This window comes from Rosa rugosa, chromosome 7 (assembly GCF_958449725.1).
Source record: "Rosa rugosa chromosome 7, drRosRugo1.1, whole genome shotgun sequence".
NCBI classification, from domain to species: domain Eukaryota; kingdom Viridiplantae; phylum Streptophyta; class Magnoliopsida; order Rosales; family Rosaceae; genus Rosa; species Rosa rugosa.
Window position 1 is genome coordinate 11860585 of NC_084826.1, and position 18707 is coordinate 11879291.

Consider the following 18707-nt stretch of genomic DNA (forward strand, 5'->3'; position numbering starts at 1 on the left):
TTTAAAAATAAATAGAGATTTTGGGCCCGGAAGTTATTAATTTGTGTGATTTTCCCTACTTGACAAGGAAAATGACGCCTCCAAGTTATTTGTCGTTCAATCTGATTGGTCTAATTTGCTCTCCAGGAGACTCAAGGAAACTAGGAAAGTTACCTTGCTCGGTTACTTATAAATCATACCCGACTCACTTCCTTCACTCACATTATCACTCAGGTGATGATGACGATGAAACATGAAGAAGCTTGGAACCACAATGCCCAAGTTGGAAACTGAAACTGAAACTGAAACAAAGATTGCAGACCGGCCAAGACGCCCACTTCATCTGGGCACAACAACGCACCGAGAAAATCGAATTGAGGTCGTCACCAAAAGGTGATGGGTGTACCTCAGCCGGAGTTGGGGACCAGATTCAGAGGCAAGCTAATGCACCAGCTTCTGAAACTCCGATCAAGAACTTTGATCAGCTTCCACCTCTGCTCCTAACTCAATCGATGTTCAACGATTCTGGTGATGAAGAATGGCTCTTTCAGAAGCAGAATCAGCAAACTGGACATGAATCTACATCTTCTAAAAGATTTAAAACTAACCTCGATGAGGCCATGCCCGGTTCTGCAAGTCGGACTTTGTGGCCACCAAAAGCACACTGGTTGCCTCAGGCTGGCATGTATGCTTCACCCTTCGATTCACTGTTCCACTTTAGTTTGATTTTGCTGGTTATTCTTGCACAAGGCATTGATCTGTTGTAATTCAATTACTGCATTCCGTCATGGATTCTAAGACGTTATGAATAATGGTTTTTGCCTACCTTGAAGTGTTTTCATCAAATCCTATAATATATCATATACGGCTGGTTTGAAGGTTGAAACATGAAAAAGACTAAAATGAGGCTAAAATCTTGTCAAAAACGATATTGTACATTAAAGATAACATTACTTCTTACTAATCGATCATGTCATAGCATGAACTTCAAAGCATTATGCCCACTTTGATCTCCTATCAAAGTATTTGGTGTCGTTAAGGAGTTGAGCTTTCATTTACCGAGTTATTGCCTTCAAATTCTACGGATCCTTGTGACTTCTTTGAGGAACTCATCTTGATAGTTTTCGGCTAAAACAGAGGATAGGACTAATGGAAGTAGTAGCGAGAATAATTTGATAAGAATAACAAGCCCAAGCCTCTATATATACTATCGTTTCATTCCAAATTCAAGAGGAATTATAATGGAAGTAGTACTGTAACTATTGTTTCGAAACTCTTTTCTCAACATAAATGGATAAAGTGAAGGGGAAAGGTCAAACCAGAGCTTTGGTCTCAAAGATGTCGTGCAACACATAACTCGGGGCGAGCCTTCAGGCAAAAACCCTAGTAATATTGGAATAGATTCGATCATATACATCTTCCATAACTGTTAGGGTTCTAACCTTGAGAGAAATGGAAAACTAAGAATATAGAAAGCAAAAAGGGAAATTCAATTCAATTCTCAGACCATTTTTACAATGTGGCTGGAATCCAGCTAAATAGGCAGAATCGAGTTCACAGGTGAAGCAGCTGATTGCGTATGACTAACTGGGTGTCAACATGACATAAGACAGACCAACGGAATAAACGACATCGTTTACATATTTGGACCTAATATGGGCTTACACAGCCAAAAGAGCTATTCTGGGCCTGGAGATAAACATAGACTTGATTGCTCACAGAATTGGGTCCTAACAAATTAGTAATTTGCAAATTGTTCTTGTACAACTCCGAGAGGCATCAGCTTGCTGCTTTTGAATTATTCCATTCCCCTGGAGGTTTTCCATCAAAAGAGACTTTTTTGGATGACTAGTTGATAAAGGAAAGAACACACACACCCACTCAATGCATCATGCTCATTCAATTTGCCTTGCACCTAAGATATATCACTTGGTTATTCTTTAAGAGAGCTTTCTGATTATAAAAAATTCCATATTTCTATTACAAGTACAGCGTCAATGGACTGCAAATCTCGCTAATAAGTACAACTGACCAATTCTGTGCATAGATTTGAAGATCAGGAAGAATGCCTAGTGTGTGATTCTCTTATATTGTATACGCTCCTTGAAGCCACTAATGTTGGCCAAAAGGGAAATGTATGTTTTCTCTTGGTCAAAAACATTACTATAGGTCAACTTCTGGCAACGGCAGTCTCCAATAGTTCCATGAGTTAAAATCTTCCTGCAAATGTTTTGGAAACCAGGTTTGTATCAAACATGAAACATAGTAATGCTCGTCTCAAGACAGGAAAGAAGCATGTTACTGAGTCACTCATGTGGGCAAACTCAGAGCAAAGGAAGCGTAGGGCAGAGTTGCACATCCCTCTACCCTTTTTTTATAAGTTCATGTTGCGAGGAAAGGATGCGAAAGACTTTTAAGTTACCTGCTCAACCAATGAAGTTGGAGGAAACATGTCATTGACAAGAGTATGTAAAGATGTATACGACTTCACATCACCAGCACGATGATGGCTGTTGGCCACCTCACCCTGCCAATTAATGAGAAAGTTTAGCCACAGAAAATTTGTTTATTGCTCTCTTTAATTGTGGAAGACAACAGTGAAAGATAAAAACCTTGGGATTGATTATAAAAATCTTGCCCTTTGGAATCCCAATTTTTCTGTAGCTGAGCTCATCTGTGTCTCTATTTCCAAAACCTGCATAAAATGGATTGTAATCCTGGGGGAAGAGTTTTTTTATGTCCTGCAGTATATGATTAACACACACGCAATAAGAAAATGATCCAATGCCAATTAACGGTGTGAATTTGAGCTTAAGTTGAACTTTCTTGTCATTTACCTCTAAACAGGCAATTTTGAACTCATGCGGTGCTCTTCTTACAACTGCCATCAGAAAATGGATGAATATAAACTAATCAACAACAGCAAACTTGACATTAATATATATATATTAAAGTAGGTAGCATTCCAATATTCAGGCAAATTGCAAGCCAGCTGATATCTGTTGATAGTGCTACGATGTATATATAACCTAGATACCACATGCTCTTTATTCAAGGATCAATGACACAACAAATGGTCAAGTTAGTACCGTAAAAACCAAAGGAAAAATCATCAAGAAAAGGTTTTCATATAGTTGAACCAGAGACCGAATAGAGAATGTTATAGGCTCATAATATCAACAGTGCCCCCCTCCCCCTCTCGTCCTCCTCCTCCTCCTCCACTCTCCTATAGTTGCTCATTCAGCCTGTGCACCCCATTATGAAGGCCAGAATTTACTGATTTGACCGAAAGTAACCTACCAGCTCTAAATTATTCATTTTTTTTTGGTAAACTTGACACTTAAAGAAACACATACCAGCAATATACTTGCTAAGTTGCTAATTTTATCTTTCTCCATTATTAGTTTCCCTTTTGGCTTTAATTTTCACACACTCATTGGAAAACAGAAAGAGCGATGACGGTACAATTACAATGTGGTTACCAAAAAGGCAAAAACACTATAGTACAGTTAGTGGCAAGCTGAAATAGTTCCGAACATGTTAGAGAGACAACCTCACCTTCACGAAATAATGACGGAAATAATCCATCAGGTGAGATAACGACAGGTCCACTGGGTAATGCTTTTCCATCCTGCAAGTGCAGAATATCAACATGCAACTAACAATCTCAACACTACAAGCCTGATATATCCCTTTGATCATAAAAGAAAGCAACCAAACTTGATATATTAGAATGACAGGGTACCAAAGACCAGGTTTATAGGTTACCTGTTTTAGATTATTCAAAAAGCTTCTCGTTAGGTATGCCTGTATAATTGCACGTGCACTCAAAAACAGTAGCTGATATCCATTTTCCTGTAGTTAAAGCAGGCCTCAGTATTAGATATCAATTTACAAAAGAATACCAGATCATTTAATAATGATCTACAAAACTCTTAGTTGCAAGGGTCCAATGAATAAAACACGAAAGCTTTATTAAAAATCAAATTTATAGCCTTAAATTGCCAAAATGTTATGCAGTCCCACTGAATTCAGTTGGATCACTGGGATTTCCGAGTCTTTATTCAACAAAACATTAACATCATCAGTCTTAGAGATAAGCAAGAAATGTACCTTAATTGCTGAAAAAAGTCTAGCCACCCCAGATTGTGTCCAATCCTTTCCAACTAATGGCATAAACTGACCTAAAACATCAGACCTGGAAAAATGTATCCAGGTTAAAGTTGTTATCATTAAACTAAGCAATAATATCAGTGTAAAGTAGGAAGTATTTTGTCCTTTATGGATTTTTGAAGTTTTTTTTCCTTTTATTTTCAACAGGCATTGCTAAAGTAATTCTACATTAACAATTAAAAACATATTACACAGACAGTAGCCTTACTTGGTAATAGTTCCATCAACATCAGAAATTACAATGCGTGCATTCCATTTCCACAAGTAAATATGTGCATCAACCTGGTAAACATAAGCATGGATTATTAGGAATATCCAACCATGCATGCCATTGCTCGGATTGAAAAAAGCACCAGATATTGACCAACCTGTTGTGTTCCTAAAACTCTGGTAGAGAAACTGAAAGTTATCACATTTTGGCCTTCTTTGAGATTTAGAGATGCTATCTGCTCAGTGGTGGGAACATTTGTCCTTACAAGTTGCTTTTGAGGGGACTCAGGAGTTGCTTCAACTTGAGAGTTATGCAAACTGGATTCAGAATCAACAAATTCCTCCTCATTTGATGAATTACTGCTGGTGTGCTCAAGTGTTTTGACCCTTCGGAATGGAATAGGCCACAGCCTCCATTTACGTCCAGGAGTCGACGGTTTTTCTGTGTCATCTTGTTCTACAGGAATTGCATCCTTGCTCTCAAGGGGTAAATCTAGACCAAATGCAGCCATTCCAAGAACAACAGGAGCTGCTTTCTCCCATGAAAAGTATCTATCTTTAAATCTGATGATCAGATTTTCATTTTTTATAATTTCTGTAGCAGAAGTTTTGAAATCCTCTGCAGAAACGCGACGGGCATCAAAGGCTTCAGCAGCAGCAGTCACGCCCATACCCACCCGAAGTTCATTCCTACACAGTGAGATCTCAAACCCTGAAAATTGCATAATGGATAAACAAAAATAAGAGTCTAGAATTGAGCAGAAATAGGGAGATTCAAAAATGTTAGATAACAATGGAAGCCAGTAAAAGGTACTTACTAATGCTTGAATTAACTTGTATTACTTCACTGGGAGATGCTGTTCCAGGTTCTATTGACTCACTTTTACTGCATTCATCTCCGGTTGCAGGTCTTCCCTGACTAGTCTCTGTCCCATCAACTTCTGCCAATGCATTGCTGACAGAATGTACAGACACGCTGTCAATACTGATTTGTTCTTCCTTCCTTTCTAAACCATTGCTGACAGAATGTGCGGAAATGATATCAATACCGATTTGCTCATGCTTCCTTTCAAAATCAATGTTGACGGAATGAACATAACTGCTGTCAACACCCATTTGTTCATCCTTCCTTTCTAAATCATTGCTGACAGAATGCATTGAAATGCTATCAATACTAGCATCAGATGCAAGTCCTGATTCGTTTCCAACTTGTAAATCTGGAGACATATTGTTGCCAGGTAAAACAGAACCACAGGAAGCAGACAACTCATCGTTCTTTTTTAATTCAACAATACCAGTATCTAGAGTCTGTTGAGACTTTTCTGCTGAAATTTGAACCTCCAATGAGGAACCCTCATCTTCAACATTATTTTTACCAGCACGTTTGGCCAGCTCTGTTAGCTCCAAGCAGCTCCCGAAAACCTCTGCCTTCTTAGCAGCAGATGCATCTTCTGAATCGCCATGCATCTGAAGATCTCTTTCCTGGTTTGAAGTCTTTTGAGTTTCTTGAGCTTGACAGGCCTGTTCTTCTTTTCCATCACAAACTTCAACCTGGAGTCCAGTACCATTGTTATCATTCTGAATGCTGCGAACATTACCGGCTGCAACACTAGTTCTAGGTGCATCCAGCTTACTAATATAATCTGCCCAAGCATTCTCTCCTGAACACTCCTCATTTCCTTCACAAAAGTCAGTCTCTTCACCCGGGCCCAGATTAAACCTAGGCGTGTCTAATTGCAAATTCTCTGCATTATGTTCTGATGCTGAGATGGGGGCAGTCAATACATGACCATCCACACTCACCAATATAACTTCTGGGTTTAAATTCTGTGATTCCCCAAGAAGCTCAGTATCAAAATTATCATATCGAGACGACCCATACTCTGATAACTCAGCTGAACCTTCTAGAGAAGATTGATCATCTTGAAATTCATAAAACTTCCGATCAACATCAGATTCTGCTCTCTCTAACCGGTTTGCACGAAAGGAACAACATTCATCCAATTGGATTACTGCCGAATCAGAGACACTATGCTCAAGTCTATGAAGGTCAAGATTACTATTCTGGCCACCATCCTCTCGTTTTAAATTATCCAAATCAGCCCCGTTCGCCTCACTTCCTTTTCCTTTACTAGCATCAACCTCCTTTATAAAGTAAGCCTCACCCGAGTTATCAAGATGCATATGGAAGTTGGCATCAATCCCATTTACATTTATCCGGACAAACTTCTCTTGACCTTTCAGAACACCCTGGAATTTTCCAAACCGAACGTACCAAGGTGTGCTTCGGAACGTCCCATCTTGCTGCTGAACAACAATGACATCAACTGCCCCACCAAAAGGATGAAAGGGGGTGGCAACAGAGTAAACACCTTGGGAAATTAGGCTCCCAACTTTGCCAACCACATTCATCTGGTCAGGCTACTGTCCCACCTCTCCAAATTTAGTGAAACCCCAACTAACATCTAAACTCAAATCCTCGACTACACGATTATGATTCTTCTTTCTGATCTGCATAACATAAAATGGAACCCAAAATCACACAAAATAAATTACCAATTGGAAGAAACTACATACAGAAGTGCAAGCAAGACCCATTTTGAAGTGTTATTCAAACCCTAACTCCCTGTTTGATTGCCCAAGTGGGTAAACGACTTTTTTTCTATTTCCCATTAGTCATTATCAAACCTTGAAATCACCGACAAATTTGAGCTGTGAGATTGCTCAAATTTTCAAACTTTATGAGTTCTCGGTAATCAAACGAAGCAAGAACCATGATTCTCCAATACAAAAATCGAAGAACAGAGCAAATTCAATAATTAAACCCAGAAATTGATAAAGAAAATGCATCCAAAGCTTCAATCTTTATGCAAAAAAAAAAAATTAAACAAGGTAAAGAATTTGATGATTTGTGATGTTAAAACTTACGAGCTTGACTAGGCTGAGCAATCAAACTAGCTCAAAGACTCGAACTTTCTTCGAATTTTGATCTTGTTGGGTTTCTGGGAAATCGGGAATGCTCCTTCTTCCGTTGAACTCAGTGAAGGCTTTGGAATTTTCCTTTGGGACGATTATTTGGATAATATAGGAAAAAACCAGGCACGGAAAACACCATGGCTAAACCATTAAATAGGTACTCCTGGAATGGAAGTACGGAACTGGGCCTACAGATCAGTGAAATTACGGGGATGCGCTTCCAGTGGGGACGTGTAATTGTCCCGGTTTGGGTGAGGGTATTATGGTAAGTTTGATGTAAGCTTCTTCGTTAGTTACATGTCGTGTCGCCATGTTTGAACGGGTTGAGTCGGACTTCCACCTCGACACCTCTCGTGGTGCTGCTCAAGCGTTTGTCTCGAAGAGAACAAAATATTAATACGGTCGAATGTTAATGTCGGACCATGATGAACTCATATAATAAGATTCGAGCCAAACCAATGCAGGTGCTAAACCATTGTGAGCTTGTATAATGGAAGCCAGGCATAAGACCTTGTCATTGCCATCACGTGTTCTCAAAGACTGGCTTCAAACAAACTGAAAGGTAAAGAGAAAGAAGGAGAGAGCCTCGTATTTATGATGATCAGCTGAAACATTCACTTGCATTTAGTTCTGCCTTTATCTACCTAGTGCATTGATTTTTTCTTTTTCATAGAATTGGCAATTGGCATCTATATAAGTGCATTTGTTTTGACATTACTTACAAACCAGGTTCCGCACCAACAAACGTTATCCGAGCTTCCCCAGCTCTATGCTGTTGGGAAACTCGGCAAGGGTCTTACCACCTTCTTGATTATAATATTTGAGTCTTTGGAGTACTTTGGGATTATATTCCGCACCGAGAATGTTGAACCATGATGAACTCATATAATAAAATTTGAGCCAAATGAACGTAGGTGCCAAACCCATTGAGCTGCTACAATGGAAGCCAAACACAAGACCTTGTCATCGCCATCATGACTCGAGTTCAACTTGTTTTCAAAGATTGGTTTCAAACGAATTGAGAGGTGAAGAGAAAGAAGGAGCGAGCCTTGATATACATCTAAAAGCTTACTTTATTGTTTTCTTTCTTTCCTCTTAACGTTCGACGAGTGATGGTAAAATGAGATGGTTTGAGGAGTTATCTTTATTTGATGTGTAAATCAAACATCTTCATAAAATTGGTGAAAGTATAATGCTTAACGTTGTTTATATCACAAGCGACAAAATTTACACGACTTTTTATTTTTGAAGCAAATGATTTATTTTTTGTTTGTTGTTGATCAAATAGGGAGGGGAGAGTTCGAATTTGATGTACCAGCATTTTGTTGGGAAAAATCACCTTAAAGGCTTAAACCAAATGCTTGTTGACTAAAATAGTGATATTTGGAACCCAAGAAAGTGAAATTATGAAAATTCAATTAATCGCTCTCTAAAAACAAAGAGTTTGTGGCGGTTTAAATGTTTCTTTTTTTTTGGTGAAAAGGGGGCAAAAAACCCAGCAACAAGGAAAAGGAAGAAAGCTAGCTAGCCCAAAGGGCGAATACAAATAGCACGTGGCCAGGAAGTACCACTCAGATCATCTAACATGGAAGAGATGGCAGCAGGCGGCACTTCAGCAAAAAGATGATATCCGAGGTCCAAAGAGAGACTGAACTTTGCAAGGCAATCAGCGAGCATATTCTTCTCTCTATAAATGTGTGTAATCCTTGATTCATCAAAAGAATCTAAGAGGAGTTTGCAACTGCAAGTAAAAGCTCCAAGAGGGTGAAAATCGCAGCTGGTACTATGGAGCAAATTAATCAAAGTTTCAGAGTCGCACTCAACAATAAGATTTTTAATGCCTATTCCCGAAGCAATTTGTAAACCAAGGTATAAACCCCACATCTCAGCTTCGAGAATTTGACCAACGCCAATATTAGCTGTAAAGCCATGCACCCAATCTCCATTACTGCATCTAATTACACCTCCACAACCAATTCTTCCACTTTGACCAAATCTGGTGCCGTCAACATTTAATTTGCACCAACCCTGGTCTGGTTTGCTCCACGCAAGGTGTTCAACCCGCCTAGGCAGTTTTGTGGGAGCATTTTGGTTGGCTTTATGCCAATCCCAAGCATAAGAAAGGATGATATTCATAAAATTGCTTGGGAGAACAAAGGAAGGCTCAAATATAAGACTATTCCTCCATTTCCAAATGTACCAACAGATATAAATAAATAGCTCGCTCCATCTTAAAACATTATAGCAACTGGTATGACAATGCAAGTTAGCAGCAAGCCAGCCATCCCACTCAAGATTGAAAGCAGGAGCCACACTAATAGGGATAATAAAAGCATTCCAAACCTGGTTAGCACGAGGGTAGTCCCTTAGTAGATGTAGCATAGATTCAACGTCATTACCGCATAGAGCACATAGAGGGTTAGGGGCAATTTTCCTTTTGAATCTTTGGAGGTTGGTGAGTAGCCTTCCTTGAGTAACTATCCAAGAGAAACATTGGAGCTTAGGAGGAATCTTTAGCTTCCAAATGAATTTCCAGACAGAGTCAATAACCAACTCATCAGAATAGAATAATTGATAGGCAGATTTAACCGTGAACACACCAGATGAACTATTGGACCATATTTGCTTATCTGGAAGATCGCCCCAAATACCGGCTGGGATCTTGATAATTCTCTCTAAAATTTCATTGGGCAGTAAAGTATGCAATTTACTTATATCCCAACCATTACCACTCCATAAATCTTGGACTTTCAAGTCGAGATTGACATCTGCATCATTCAAGGCATGATTTGATAATTTACCAACACCAGCCCAATTATCACCCCAAAAAAGAGTAGAAGCCCCATTACCAATCCTCCAGGATAAACCTCGTCTTAGAAGAGATGCTCCAAACACAATACCAGACCAAGTGCTTGAAGAACCAGAAGGTTTTTTGTAGTTTGGGTCAAGAAGGCTAGAAGTTTTCAGGTATTTAGCACTGAGAACCTTAGCCCACAAACCTTGATCATGTTGTTGAAGTCTCCACCCCACTTTAGCCAACATAGCTTGGTTCATCTCATTAGTTTTTTTAATTCCAAGCCCACCCTTAGCCTTTGGTTTGCAAACTGTATCCCACTTAGATAAGTGAACATTTTTATGACCAGCGATGTCACCCCACAGAAAATCTCTGTTGAGTTTATCAAGTTTCTTGCATAAATGGATGGGAAGTTGAGCTGTTTGCATGGAGTAGATGGGCATAGATGAGGTCACGGAATAAATTTTTGAATGTTTAAATGTTTCCACCCATTGCATATCACACCTGTTTTTGAATAAATTTTTTCATATTCGATAACGGAAAAGAAATATACAATAGAATATGAAAATTCACCTCATAGCTTGGACTCTAGACCAGTTGCCAAAAAGAGAAAAATATTCTGAAAGTGACATCGACGGTTTACAAAACTTGTATCGATATAATTATATTGGTTTCACTTTAGTGTTATTTATTTATTATCCATTTTTTGTAAAAATAAAAACAAAAACAAAAAGAACATTGATGTAGACACCTACGGTGCTGAATAAAGGGCCTTTGTGACATTGTGAGACAAAAGAATTAATGGAAAATTGGACTTCTGAGATATCGGAATATACGTTCCTCTACCTACAATCAATTAGTGAACGATAGAGACCAGACTATGGGCTTTCAGGCCTTCTTAGTCCAAAGACAGCTAATTGGGCCTGAGGCATCAACCACGTCCAATTCAAGATATGCAAGCCCACTTTTCCTTGATTTTGCTTGCAGTAGTAGATCTGTAACTTCGAAATTTCCAACATTAGCACATGGTGAGTTGGTGACACATTCAGAGTGAACCATTTGGGATCTAAAAAACTATATTGACATATCAATCAGATCCAAGGGATGCAATGCTTCTTGGCTTATGCATGCATTTATCCAACACTACCCCATTATTTTAAGTATTTGGTTCATTTGATAGTTACTTCCAAACAAATGCCGGAGACATTTATCATTTCGATTGCTCACGCTCCAATGCAATATATGCAAATCGAAAAAAGTTTGGACAAGTGTATCCGAATTATTTTAAACTAGAATTGGATAAAATAACACTGTGAAAACAAAAAACCGCCCTAAACTGCATTGTTAATTTCAATTCGTTTCAATTAACTGTTAGGACTTCTTGCAATACAATCGGTATAACAAATATATAAGAGAAAGAGATTCCGTCTCCCCCTCTCTCTTTACCAAAATCTAGTATATATTTTAGGCCCAGCTCAAATAAAGCCTAGCAGAGAGTAATAAAGATTCACGTTTTGCAAATACATGAATGATCTACCTAGATTCTCAGTAAAAGAGTAAAAAGACCTTTTAGGCCTCTGCCGTCCGTCTGAGCCCACAAACAATGAATTGGACCTGAGGTACATCCAGGCCCAGCTCAAAAAAAGCCTAGCAGAGAGAAGGTCATTATCGTCAAACCGAAAGAAATCTTAAAATCCACGCTAAAAGACTTTGCTTCCTTCGTCCCCAAAATCCCAATTTCTTCTTCTCTTCCGATCTCTCTCCTCCTTCCTCCCCATTGACCCAGCGGGTTCCCTCGGCTTCCGCGTCGTCGATGAAGAGCAAAATGACGAAACTACCCCTCGTCTTCGTCGCCGTCGTCCTGGTGGCCCTGGCTTCCCTGGCCGCGGCGGAGATCAAGTCCCTGACCATCTCCTCCGACACCCGCCCCATGATCCTCTTCGAGAAATTCGGCTTCACCCACACCGGCCACGTCTCCATCCGCGTCTCCGCCGTCTCCGTCACCTCCAAGCTCCCCGACACCGACCCCTCCCGCCTCGGCTTCTTCCTCCTCTCCGAGGAGTCCCTCCTCCAGGTCCTCATCGAGATCCAGCAGAACCCTCAGCTCTGCGTCTTGGACTCCCGCTACATCACCCACCTCTTCGACTTCCGCTCCCTCTCTCCGCCGCCGAGCTCCACCTTCGACCACTCCTACCCTGTCTCCTCCCCCAACGAGTACAGCCTCTTCTTCGCCAACTGCGCGCCCGAGACCACCGTCACCATGGACGTCCACACCGCGGTCTACAATCTCGACCCCGACGGCTCCCCTGACTACCTCTCCGCCGGCCTCACCCACCTCCCTTCTCTCTTCTCCGTCTTCTCCATCGCCTACCTCGCCTTCCTAGGGTTCTGGATCTACATCTGCTACACCAACAAGCGCTCCACCCACCGGATCCACATCCTCATGGCCGGCCTCCTCCTCATGAAGGCCTTGAATCTGATCTCCGCCGCCGAGGACAAGCACTACGTCAAGGTCACCGGCACCGCGCACGGCTGGGATGTGCTCTTCTACATTTTCCAGTTCCTGCGTGTGGTTCTCTTGTTCACGGTCATCGTTTTGATCGGGACCGGGTGGTCCTTCTTGAAGCCGTTTCTGCAAGAGAGGGAGAAGAAGGTGTTGATGATTGTGATCCCTCTCCAGGTTTTGGCCAATTTGGCTTCGGTTGTGATCGGCGAGACCGGGCCGTTTATCAAAGATTGGGTCACCTGGAACCAGGTGTTCTTGTTGGTTGATATCATTTGCTGCTGTGCTATCATTTTCCCCATTGTGTGGTCGATCAGGTCTCTGAGGGAGACATCCAAGACCGACGGCAAGGCGGCCAGGAACTTGGCCAAGTTGACTCTTTTCAGGCAGTTCTACATCGTGGTTATTGGGTACTTGTACTTCACAAGGATTGTGGTCTTTGCCCTTAGGACAATTGCGGCCTATAAGTACCAGTGGGTGAGCAATGCCGCCGAGGAGACTGCTAGTCTTGTGTTTTACATGGTCATGTTCTATATGTTCAGGCCGGTGGAGAGGAACGAGTACTTTGTTCTCGATGACGAGGAAGAAGAGGCTGCGGAGATGGCTCTAAGGGACGAAGAGTTTGAGCTTTGAGTTGGGTAGAATTGATTTTGTGATGCCCCTTTATATTGACTATGATGCTGCCGATGTTTTGAGTTCCGTGTATCGGATATATGGATAGAGTTGCTGGGTCAGGTCTGCTGCTACTACTGTTGCCTCTTCTGTTTACCTTTCAAATTGTAATATTTTTCAAATTACTTGTATAAGAAGGTTGATGCTTTAAGATACCATGCCTTGTAGTATTTGTTTGTTAGGATTTTTCATCTTTAAATGCTGCTAATGATTTCAATTCATAATTCTGATAATGATTTGTGCACAATAATGTCATGTCATTTACATTCTTATTTGTGCACGATAATGTGATCTGTAACACTATGCCAGTTGTAATTTATTTCATTCATATAGGTCTGCTAATAGAAAAGTAAATCATAATGCTGATGGTTTTGCACAATAGTATCAGAATTAAGCTTTTATGTAGAAGGTGTGATAAATTCACTCATACATTGCAAGATTGTTTATGATTTTGTCAAGATGGTGATAACTTAATGCTATGTTCTTTGTGCAAATCTCCTCTGAAATATGGTAATCACTACAAGGTATGAGATAATTCCTCATACATTGCAAGATTGATTATGATTTTGTCATGATGGTGAACTTAATGCTATGTTCATTGAGCTAATCTCCTCTGAAATATGGTAATTATACCCTTGAAGATGCTTAAAATATATTGGAGCTTCTATTTTAAGTCAGAACAGTTTACAGGCTTGTATTCTTTTTTGGCCTGAACAGGCTTTGATTTCTGATATAGTCCAATAGCAACCTTTTTCCTTAGCCTGATTAGGAAAATGAATAAGAAAGTAGCTAAGATTGTTAATAGTAAGCTTAGTTGAACACGCAAGATAAGAATCTAAGATCATAAGGCACTGAGAAAATTAATAAGAGAGTATTTAAGACCGGTAATGGTAAGCTTAGTTGGAACTACCAAACACACAAAATAAGATCGCAAGGCACTAGGAAAGTTAATGAAAGAGAAGTTTAAACTGTTAATAGCAAGCTTAGTTGGAAACTACCAAAGGCAAAAGATAAGTTCATAAGATTACCGCTACCATATGTTTTAGAAGATTGAGAAAGTAGCAAATTCTGTTGACCTCTAAGACTTGCCTCAAGCTCAACCGGAACTAATCTGGAAGCATGCCATTTCAGAGAAGATAACTTGAGACAGGCAACAACTGATCATTTAGGACATTTTTAATCTTTTTTTTTGCGACCTCTGAGTCATAATTCAGAGTCAGGAACCAGCTTCTGTTGTGTTCATCTTTATGCAACTTTGTACTCTATTCAGATAGAGTTGTTCAACAGATCTTACCATGATCAAGTGTAGAGGTTCTGCTCTCTGGGCCTTTCTCTTCAATGGCTTCTGTTCACAGGCTATCTATATGTATTTTGCCAGGGTTTCCTTTTATATAATTTTTCTTTTTGTTAGAAAACTGCTTATATATATATATTTTTTTTTTCAGAAAGGTTGATATGCTTGTACATGCTTTATTACTGTTTCTTTGCATCTTATTGCTCTGTCCTCTCCTTGAAAAGACTTACTGTTCTCAATCATGAGCAAAGAAATTTTAGAACAGATGCTAGAAAATATTTTCTTTGTTTAAGCTCCTGCTTTTCACCCTGCATACCTCAATTTCAAACTCAATGATTTGGTGTTTACGGTCTATTGAGCTGCTGGCAGTTGTAACTTTTTATTGAATGCATTTGATGATCCTTTATAGTGACTGAAAATTGGTACACACAGGTGGTTGATTTGTTTTGTATGATAATGGTAGCATTGATATTTGACCTTTACACTAGCAGTAACATTAACTCTTCATTGTTCTTTTTCTATTTGTGCTCATACAAATGCAAGCTAATATGAGTGAGTTAGCTGGTGCATTAAAAGGTACATTCTATAATGGCTTTGTAATGAACCATGAAGTTGTGCTTTGTATCGAACAGTCTATCTTGGTTAGGTTTGTCCCCCAATTCTGTGGCACTCTGCGCCATAATTGGTAACTGCCTCCTACAATTCAAGCAAAGATTTTGATTCTCATTCATTTTGCATCTTTCTCTGGTTTTTATTTAGTTGTTCTGTTCAAATCACGGAGAAGCAATGCAACCAAACAACCCACCAGGGCATGCGATATCTATGAAAGTAAGCTCCAAAGTGCCAGGTCCGCCTAAGAACAAAGAGGAAACCTAATATTGCAATATTATGTGACAAATATGCGGCAACAATCAAAATTGTTGAGAAACAGATAATGGGTAGTCTAGGACAATGCCAAGCTAAACACTACTCGTCTACTCGAGTACTGTAGGAGGTGAAATACAGTAAAACTATATGTAAATGTGTTACTGGCATTGCTTAGTGAACTTTGTGCTATGTTACTGTGGAAGATTAATCAGTAAATGTAGTACAATAACATTACTCGCCGTGGTGGGTCAAACAAACATAAAACAGTTAGATCTGGAGCCTTGTGGGTAGGTTACTAAGCTTTTATGAAGCTTCAAGGTTGGGCTTCCTGGTCGTTGAACATAAACTAAAAGAAGGTACTTGTTTTTCCAGAGGGCCAGGGTTCTGAAAGGAAGCAAAAGGAAGAAGAAGGCCCCAAGCCAACATGTGGCTCTAGGACGTTGTGCACTTGTATATAACTGAAATTCTAAAAGAAGGTGCTTGTTTTTCCAGAGGGTCAGGTTTCTTTCAAAGCTAGCAAAAGGAAGAACAAGGCCCCAAGCAAACTGTGGCTTTAGTATATCTCTCAATAAACCCTAGCTTTTGCTAATGATTACAAGTTTCAGATGATACTGATGAGCCCTATTGGATTAATCAAGTTTTAGCAGCAGGCGTATTCATTAACTTCCTGGAGACTTAGAGTGCAAGTCTCCATTGCCAAAAGCCAATGCCTTTGGTGGCTATTATCATTACATCTTTCATTTCTTTGTCCCAGGGCCCGGAGTTGTCACTCTTAGCTATCATATGAAGCTGGGTTTCATCATATAATAAACCCTATTTGTTACAATTTCGGAATTATTCTTATAGATAGTCTGACACATTATGTTACTAAACTGTCAATCAATCACGTACACGAAAAAATTCGATAATTTTTGTTGCAAGTTGATGGTTGTTAATGTGTGGCTCTTCCTATTATTTGAAACGCAAAATTCCAATATTTGCAGCAGGAGGATGAGAATGAGAACAGTCATCAAGCCAAGATTGCAATATTCTTGACACCAACCCAATTATTTCATTCACCAATGTCCATTGTTCATTTTAGTAACTTTGTTTTTTCTTCTATCTTGTAGTTGTTGCCTAGTCGGCACCGAATCATTGGAGTTTTCACCCGTAACTACAGGCTTTTCCTATAAGACAGAGAACTATACTACTATTTTTTGACCCAAAAGTGCTAGCAGTCCCTTTCAATTTTTCATAGCTTCCCCTCCCAACAGAATCCAAAGCCAGAATTAGCAAATACTTTCTGCCTAAAATCTCTGTGTTACTGTATAGTTTTCAGGCGCAGCAATTGGAGGCTTTCATATAAACCAATGAGCAATTTCTGTAAATGAGAATAACCCTCCAAAACTAGTCCTACTCTGCTATGAAAATGAAGGTTTGAAACATTCTGTGTTGACTGAAACTTTTAACCCTGTGCAGTTTAGCTATTTTTTACCAAAAATCAACAACCCTGCTAGTTAAGCTTTCATGAGTCAACTAGAAATTAGTTAAGCTACCTATATATGCTAAAACTAGTTTTTATTATTAGTCTATATCATGAACTAAACTATCAATTCAGATAAGCCAAAAGCCAAAAGACAAATCACTATAATCAAATGCAAAGTACTCAAAAGCTAAGATGAAGTAATAAAGAATACGTAGGTAAAACCCAACAACCAAATTACTGTTCTTTTGGCATCTGGGTACTTTTTCTTTTCTGCATCTACAAAACATAGAAACAGAGGAAAATGGAAATTTTCTAAACCAAGAACATTCAAGTACAGAGATATTGCAGAACCAAATTTGACACATATTAGAGAAATTTAAAGCACAAACCAACCATCATCTCTGGCTTATAAATTAACAAAAGCACCACAAAAGAAAAAGAAAAAAATCTAGTTTATGACTTAATCTTGATCATGATTCACAACATCTACACTAGCAGAACAAGACAAAAGCCTCTGAAAGATTCTAAACAGAGCAGCAGTTGAAAACTCCTTCACTTTCCTCAGAACCAAACACTTACTCTTCTTACCCTTCTTCTTCTTCTTCTTCCTCTTCCTCTCATCGTTGTTAGTTACCATTTTCTCCTTGACTCTGCCAAAGCACTTCTGGGTCTTCTCCGGCACGGTCTCTTTCCTCGTGAACGTGTAGCTCCTCAGGTACATTTGCCTGCATGATATGCTGTCCACCACTCTAGGGTGTTGGTGGTGCCAATGCGGCATCCCCGCCGCACTGGATCGCCGCCCTTTGGAGCTCACCGACCGCACGAACTCCGCGTCCGACTCAGGCCACTTGTACAGGTTGACGTAGGTGGCCCGGACCGGCACGCGGGGATCGCGCGTGTCGTTGACACAGTTTGATATGCAAACTGAGGTCATTTTCTGTGTTCTGCAGTAAAGGCTAAGAGAGACAGAGAGTGGTTGTGTGAGGAAGGCTTTAGGGTGGTGTTATAAATTGGGGGGATGATGAGTTGGACCAACAGAAGAGGAAAATAAAGTACAGTAAGACTTAGATTGCAAGAAAAGATAGATGATAGGCAAAAGAGAAAGAGAAGAGAAGGCCAGATGGGTTTTGTGTGTGTGATTTTGGGGTTGGATGATTAGTTTTAATTTGTAGTGGGGGAATTAAGCATGTTATTATGGGAGTGCGTATGGAATGATTTGGCATAATTGGTAATGACTGCTTCTTTTGATTGGTGGCATTGGTGTGTCATTGTGATATGGTGTTGTGGTGTTGGGCATGAGAGGTAGATGGCCTAAAGGAACCTCTACCTGCTTCACACCAGTGTGGACTAATTATGGGCTTAGATGTTTTTCTAGAAAACCTTAATCTTTGTCAGCCACCACCAACTAACTTCATTCTCATCATACATTCTACACATATTCTAGCAAGGAAAAAAAGAAAGAAAAAATTCTCTCTTTTCTCATACTTCCTAAGAATAATGCACTAAGAATTTGCTCGTACATCCAACACTACCAAAAGAAAAATCCGGAGTTTCCAATTTTGCTCGTCAACATACACTGAATGAGAACCCATTTGGATGGAAGTTATTCCATTATTGGGAGATATGTCATAGAGTTTTGAAGGAGGATGGGAAGCGTTTCATTTAGACCTGTAAATGGACCGGATTTTGATCCGGACCCGCTCCAAATCCGTGACTATTGGACGGGTTTGGATCGAAAGTTTTGATCCGTTGATCTGTTAATGATCCGAGTCCG

The 18707-nt window shown here is 39.8% G+C and overlaps 3 protein-coding genes across 3 annotated transcripts; 1 reads left to right on the forward strand and 2 right to left on the reverse strand.

Moving 5' to 3' along the window:
• Positions 1-1902: 1902 nt before the first annotated feature.
• Positions 1903-7471, reverse strand: LOC133720175 (phosphatidate phosphatase PAH1). The gene is made up of 11 exons (XM_062146366.1): positions 7291-7471; positions 5181-6873; positions 4521-5074; positions 4361-4434; positions 4093-4177; positions 3748-3834; positions 3538-3610; positions 2817-2860; positions 2592-2720; positions 2402-2506; positions 1903-2199 (listed from the first exon to the last, which is right to left on the reverse strand). The coding sequence occupies exons 2-11, from the start codon at positions 6772-6774 to the stop codon at positions 2143-2145; spliced, it is 2802 nt and encodes a 933-aa protein (XP_062002350.1). The 5' UTR covers positions 6775-6873; positions 7291-7471; the 3' UTR covers positions 1903-2142.
• Positions 7472-11857: 4386 nt separating this feature from the next.
• On the forward strand, positions 11858-13540 carry LOC133720744 (protein CANDIDATE G-PROTEIN COUPLED RECEPTOR 7-like). Its single transcript, XM_062147206.1, has one exon. The coding sequence runs from the start codon at positions 11946-11948 to the stop codon at positions 13266-13268; it is 1323 nt and encodes a 440-aa protein (XP_062003190.1). The 5' UTR covers positions 11858-11945; the 3' UTR covers positions 13269-13540.
• A 3748-nt stretch (positions 13541-17288) lies between these two features.
• Positions 17289-18234, reverse strand: LOC133722230 (uncharacterized). The gene has a single exon (XM_062149057.1). It carries the CDS (start codon positions 17865-17867, stop codon positions 17394-17396), a length of 474 nt encoding a protein of 157 aa, XP_062005041.1. The 5' UTR covers positions 17868-18234; the 3' UTR covers positions 17289-17393.
• Between the last annotated feature and the right edge of the window lie 473 nt (positions 18235-18707).

What these genes read in the sequence shown, in the direction of transcription:
- LOC133720175 (XM_062146366.1), bottom strand. Translation starts at nt 6,774, where the DNA reads ATGAATGTGGTTGGCAAAGTTGGGAGCCTAATTTCCCAAGGTGTTTAC. An exon ending in GTTGATGGAACTATTACCAA is followed by an intron (nt 4,178 to 4,360) that starts GTAAGGCTACTG and finishes ACATTTTTCCAG; the next exon opens with GTCTGATGTTTTAGGTCAGT. An exon ending in TCCGTCATTATTTCGTGAAG is followed by an intron (nt 2,861 to 3,537) that starts GTGAGGTTGTCT and finishes TTCTGATGGCAG; the next exon opens with TTGTAAGAAGAGCACCGCAT.
- LOC133720744 (XM_062147206.1), top strand. Translation starts at nt 11,946, where the DNA reads ATGAAGAGCAAAATGACGAAACTACCCCTCGTCTTCGTCGCCGTCGTC.
- LOC133722230 (XM_062149057.1), bottom strand. Translation starts at nt 17,867, where the DNA reads ATGACCTCAGTTTGCATATCAAACTGTGTCAACGACACGCGCGATCCC.